Source organism: Malurus melanocephalus, unplaced genomic scaffold (genome assembly GCF_030028575.1).
Source record: "Malurus melanocephalus ecotype Western Australia unplaced genomic scaffold, MMel_1.1 scaffold_219, whole genome shotgun sequence".
NCBI lineage: Eukaryota > Metazoa > Chordata > Aves > Passeriformes > Maluridae > Malurus > Malurus melanocephalus.
In genome coordinates this window covers 285,015-291,182 of record NW_026623451.1, presented here as the reverse complement: position 1 = coordinate 291,182, position 6,168 = coordinate 285,015, and the positions used below count along the sequence as shown (strand labels likewise).

General features: G+C 44.6%; 1 protein-coding gene across 1 annotated transcript in view; it reads left to right on the top strand.

The window, feature by feature from the left end:
• Positions 1 to 1,612: 1,612 nt before the first annotated feature.
• BICDL1 (BICD family like cargo adaptor 1) overlaps positions 1,613 to 6,168 on the top strand; it is a 50,222-nt gene continuing 45,666 nt past the window's right edge. Inside the window, exon 1 of the mRNA XM_057374231.1 lies at positions 1,613 to 1,651. Coding sequence (XP_057230214.1) covers positions 1,613 to 1,651 — 39 coding nt within the window. The remainder of the gene's footprint in view (positions 1,652 to 6,168) is intronic.

Below are 6,168 nucleotides of genomic sequence, written 5' to 3'. Positions count from 1 at the left end.
AGAAAAGACAGATTTCCAGGTACCTCCACAGCCAAGAGGAGGAGAGRTTACTGCCCCTGAGAGTGCAGAGCACTCTGGGGCCCAGGGAAACTGAGTGTGGCCCCTGTCCTGAGGGCTGAACATGTAAAAGGTGACGATGTTCTTTTAAGTAACTCAACTGTTAAAAAGAAACAGAAGAAATCACAGTCTTAAAGCATGAAATAGGAGAAGGATGCTAGGGAATAACACTGACTATCTCAAGCTAATGCAGGGTCCCTCATCCATGTAGAATGAGCTTTAGCTCACCAGGAGCAACTTAATTACTTGTGTTCAATGGTTTTCCACCCACATGTTTATCGTAGTTCATGCTCCTGAAAAGTGCTGAGGAAACAGCTCAGAGCATGAAAGGGGATTACTCTCATAGGTAATGGRTGCTGCAAAAGCTCCTTCTGAAAGCTTCTGTGCTGCACATACCCAGGATGCCTCCCCCTGGGCAGGATTGTCTGGCTCCTAATGATGGGACAACTGAGCAGATCCTGCACACACACGAAGGTGCTGGAATTTGCACCAAGGAGTTAACAGCCCTAAGGATTGGTAATTACACAAATAAATATATAGCTAATAAAAAACCCTGTTATCCTGTACTTTTTACTTTCAAATTTCTTGTTCTCAGGAAGTGAATCAGGCCTCTCTTTAATTTATAGAAAACCAGTTTCCATAACAACATAATTGCTCAATGAAGCAAGAATACCTGGCAGAGTTGCCATTATCAGGAAATAATTGACCACAACAGTGAGTGAAAGAGGCTGCACTAAACCCCACATTGCTTTGTGTCAACATGGTCAATTACAACCAGTACTGCCAGATCAAAGACCAACATTCCTAGCACAAGTCTTTACAAATCACAGCATATCCCTAAGAAGCAGAGCAAGATCATAATGAACAAATACTTTCCCTACAACAAAGCAAGAAGTTTTGTCCAGCCATTTAATGGTTGCAGAACTCCTTTGCCCACACCATGCCAGGTAATTTTAGGACCTAAGGGTTGGGTGTAAAGAAATACAAGCAAGAACAACTCTCAGTTTGTGTGTTCATATGAGCAAAGGCATGGGCTACTTTTAAATTCTTAATAGGAGTGTTTGTTCCACAAAAGCTTGGCAAACATCATCATGTGGTAAGATTCAAGAGGCAGTAATGCACACCTACTGCTGTAAACATCTACTTCATTAAAAAACACAGCCCCAGCCTAGATGTAGGTGTACATCTCCCCATGGAAATAATAAATCTTTACTTCTCCTGTAGGCTGCAGAAGCCCACAGCTGTGTTTGTGTGGAAGCACTCAGACCCAACACCTCCTACACAGGTGTGCAGTGCCCACCTTGTACAGCCTCAGCCCAGCTCTGCACCCTGTCATGCTCACCATGTCTCTGAGACATTTTTTGTTTCTCTGCAGCTTCTTCAGCATCTCTGAGCAGCTCCAGCAGTCTGTTACACGCTGCTGATGGCACACGCTGCAATCCCTGCAGCTGGCACAAGTGTGTGGGAGGATTGGAGCCCTCTGGCATAAGTGTTGGAAGATTGTCCCACTAAGAAGGAGCCAGCTTGGATCCTGTGTCCAGAGTCTACCTGGAGCATGGTAAGTCAAGAAGGAGCCCCAGGTGCAAAGCAGCATGTATGTAAGGTCAGAGGTAGGCATGACCCAGAGTCAAATTGCTGGTGTTGTACCCCAGACAGATCAAGCTGGCCTGAAACTTTGGCCATGCAACTCCTCCACCTCCAGAGGTTCTGCTTGTTCTGGCATTGTCAGCTTTGTTTTGGAGACTGTTACAGAATGCTTCCAAACTTCATACCTCAAAGAGACTAAAACCTATACTACAAAGTAGTTACATCTAACTCCTGTGTGCCATATAGCAAGTCAAATTGCTCCCTTATTCTTTTCCCTTTGCACCCCTTGTTCCTTACACACAGGCAGGGTGAGYACAGCATGGTGTTGGCTGTGTCCTTGGACACTCCTGAGTCATCCAGGCCATGCTTTACCCCCTTAGCAGTCAAAGGATGTTTTCCCTGACTTTAGTGTCATGAGTCACCTTGGTGGATGAGTGGTCTTTCTGCTCTACCTGACGTGATAACCCTGGGAAACAACAAACTTGTCAGAAACTCTATGGAGATACTGAGCCTTGAGGAAAAACAGGATGATCTTTTATTTTACTCCATCCTGCTTGGCTAACAGTCAACAATTTTCTTTCCCTTCTGTTTAACAAGAGATCTCTGGGTTTTTCACCCTTACCAAGCTCTGCAAATTACACCTTCCCATTCTGTATTTCATCTACTCATCACCAAGGAAAAGCTGGCCATACTGGATAGCTTTGGACATTACAGAAACAAAGGGAAAGAAAGGTCACTCATGAGTCTTATCTCTGGCTTTGCAGTTCTGGCCTCTTTTGCAAGCAAGACACATCTCTCTTTAATTATTCATTAGGGTAACTGCAAACTCTGAGGCTGCCTGCACCTCTTGCAGCAGTGGAGGCTGTGGGTGAAACTCCTCAGCACAGAGGTACACAAACAACCAGAAAAAGTAAAACTTCTGTCAGCAATAAGGTGCAGGAAAACACAGAGAAAAATAAGGCAATTAATCATTCAAAAATGTGGGAGTGGGGCAGGGGAGGAGARAGAAAGAGAGAGAGAATGGCAAAAGAAATCTGATAGCTTGTGCTGCCTCCCCTGAAAGTCTGTCAGCCCGCTGACAGGAAGATTAAGGATGTTGATGGGAATTCCTTTCTCACCACAATCTGCTTTAAAAGCACTGGAAAATAACCTCCTTTTACAGGTCTGGCTGTGACTTTCCCACAACACACCTTTTTCTCCCCTTACTCTAAACAAAAAAGGATGATCCCTTGCAGCGCCTGTTTTCTGAGTGCTGCCCTCACAGCTGAGGTGAATGTATTGATTGAAGCACTTGGACATTTATTGGATTTGCAGCTTTTCTGATGTGTGAAAAATGCTTTGTCCTGCTCAGCTCATGTAGTTCTACATGCTCCAGTATCTGTTGGTGTAACCACAAAAGGTCCAGACCCTCTGCCACACTTCCTTTGTGAGCAGACAAACCAGTGAAATCCCTGCAAGGAAGAATACAGATTTCAAAGCATCAGATTTAACAATATACTTGACACTGGGCTTGAAGAGCCTGCACAGCTTAGAGTTCACCTCTCCTTGACCCTCTGGGAAGGACAATACCCATTGCTGTATCCGCAGCTTAAGCTGGATTGCCAGTTTCAGTATCTTGCTCTTTTAGGAACCTGTTAGCAGAGTGAATTTGCACTGCCAGGTTGCCCTGGATGGCTCCTTGAGTCAAGTTCTCCAACTCTCCCCATGGCTTATTTACTGGATTCAGTACTTGTGGAATGGGGAAAAGCAAGAAGCAGAAATTACTTAGGGACAAAGTCAGTTCTGTCCTTTTGACATGTAAGGAGTCAAAGGGATTAGGGTTAGGGTTTAGGGTTGGGGTTTAGGCTTGGGGTTAGGGTTAGGGTGTCTTTTGCTACTATCTTTTTCAAACAGACATGCAAGTTTTTCAACTGAGCAAGAAAAGAATGACTGATATTCTCACAGAGACTCTTATACCATTCTCTCATACCTATGCTTTATTTTTACTCTTGTTTCTAATATCAGAAAGAAGACCTTCATATGTCCTAGGCAAGGTGACATTTCTGTGTTCTTTGATTACATCACAGTACATCACAGTGGCATCAGTCACTTGCTCTTGGTTCTCTGTGTGCTTGAGTCATTCTGGCCTTTTTGCATTTTCAGAAAGGGCCATCCCTGGAGTGATTTCCAGGCTGAAGGATCATTTGTTCTGTACACACAGGAACCTTCTGGGTTGCAAGAGCATCAGCTCTTGAAATGCCTGATCTAAATCTCCACAAGAGCTACTCACTATTGCTGTCCTCAGTACCTGGGGAGTRGAGTCTCACATCAGGCTTCAGCAGTGCAATTAAAACAAAACAACCTTATGTCTGACATGTTTCCCGTAACTAATTCTTGTGTTTCCTGGGCTGAGATTCTCCAAAGGACATAACYAAGCTTAAGCAGGGGAAGAAGAGCAGAAATGGGAATTGAGTGTCCACTTCAGGGCAGCAACCATCCCAGCTCTCAGCTGAAATACATTTCAGGATCCTAATAGATAATGCCAYCATATCATCACAAAGAAACTGCATTGTTATATTCTTAATAGTTTTTCGTAAGTATTTGAATGGGATGACACATAAAAACAAAATACTAGTAAAGTARCATACAAAGGAATTTAAAAAGCAGTGACCTAACATATTTCTAAAAAGCCAAATCAATAATTAAATTCACAGGACAATGGATTTTTAATTTATTTCTTTTAAGTGGAAGTCAATAACATGTTGTGCTATAAACAAAGCTTAATCCAGGGTTACTSCAGATAACACAGTTATATTTTGCACTCAATAGTCCCCAAAAGAGCATTAAGCTTGTATAGATGCCTAAGATGGTGGCATATTTACAATACATTTCACTGATTTATATGTGCTTTTTCCTCTCCATCCAAGCAATAGCTTTTCTTCATCCCTATCCTAACAGCTGCAGCTATGGGGTTTGTTTYGGGCTTTGTTTGGGAGATTAAAACCATCTCAGTGTAATCTCTTTTTGTTTTATACACTGAAGGAAGCATTAGAGATGAAAATTAATGCCACAATGGATTTCATTAATCACACCAGGAGGCTTGGTTTGCTGTAGTAGGCACTTCCAGCAGAAGGTGCTCACAATCAGTTTAAATATTAAACGCCCTCCTGTGTTTAAATAGCAATGATCAAATCTGTGCAATCACAGCTCTGTCAAGACAGGGTTCTTTTAAAAGCGCCAATACTCTTCAAACCATCTCACCTTATGGCCAATCCTGCTTTCCAGCAATGTAAGCRTCCCTGAAACTGCAAGGACAAAAGGACTAGAAAAACCAGAGCCTGGGGGAATTGCTGTGAGATAAAGGAGGGGTCACCAGCGCAAAAAAAATCATAATGGTCATAAGGGCCAACAGTTACTGTGGTGGGACAGGTGCTGGCAGCAMAAGGCACCAGTCTCTGCCTGGTCCTTGGAGAGCAGGTGCTCACATTACAAAAAGCATCACTGCTGTTAACTGATGCTGCCAGGAAAAAGGCCAAGGATCGACAGGTCCCCCAAGCTGGGCTGTTGGGGTGTATCCCCATAAAAGGCCAAGTCCCAGTGGCAGATGGCCAGAGGGAAGTTTGCATTCCAACAATTCATGTTCTAACTGTTATGAATAATCAGCAGCTCTCCTGGGYCCTGGGTCTGATGCGAGGCTTGAAAACTGCATCAGTTACCAACTGTCCCAGCCTAAAACATCCTTGGACTGATGCATTGGGGCTGTTGCATACAGATTAACACRGTCTAAGTGAACCTTCCATAGAAGRAAGGAATGCAAGCCACATGAGAGCAGCGTACAAAGATAAAAGCTGTAAAACTCATAATTCCTTTCTGCAGAATCTAGGAATCAAAAGCACAGTTCCCTTAAAAATGTGTTTGTTCAATCTCTATTAAAGCCTCACTTGAAATTAAAGTATAATCAGAAAGTTAGGGAATGGGATCTTAGCAAATGTGACAATATACAAGTTTATGCTGCTGTATTCTGCTTTAGCCTCCCTCCTGTGCCAGGATCTAAGGGGATAGAAAACCAACAAAACCAAAACTGAAACCCCAACCAGWCCTGCCCCTAATAGAGGGAATAGTGCTGGGACTGAACTGACTACAACTCCCAACGTTCACTGAGAGTACCTTCAGGACAAATGTTACCCGAGAACATCCCAAACAATCTGAAATTGAAAGCAAGCCCCGGTGGCTGTTGGAAGCTGTAGTCAGCTCTCTGGGGTGAATTACTGAGCACAAAGATCCCGAGAGCTACTCTGGCAACCAAAAGAGCCCCGCTAGAGCTCTGGGGGAGCGGGCGGCGAGCGAGGAGAACGCGCTGTGCCCCTCGGGGGGTGCCAAACTCCCTCCTTGGGCTTCCCCGATGTTTTGGGGGGATTTTTGGCCCGGGCCTACGGMAGAAGGGGCGAGACCTGCCCGCGGCAGCCAGGTCCAGCAAGACCCGGTTTCCCCCGCGCCAGCCGGGCCCGGTGGCGGTGTGTGCGCCGGTGGCAGTGGCGGTAGCCG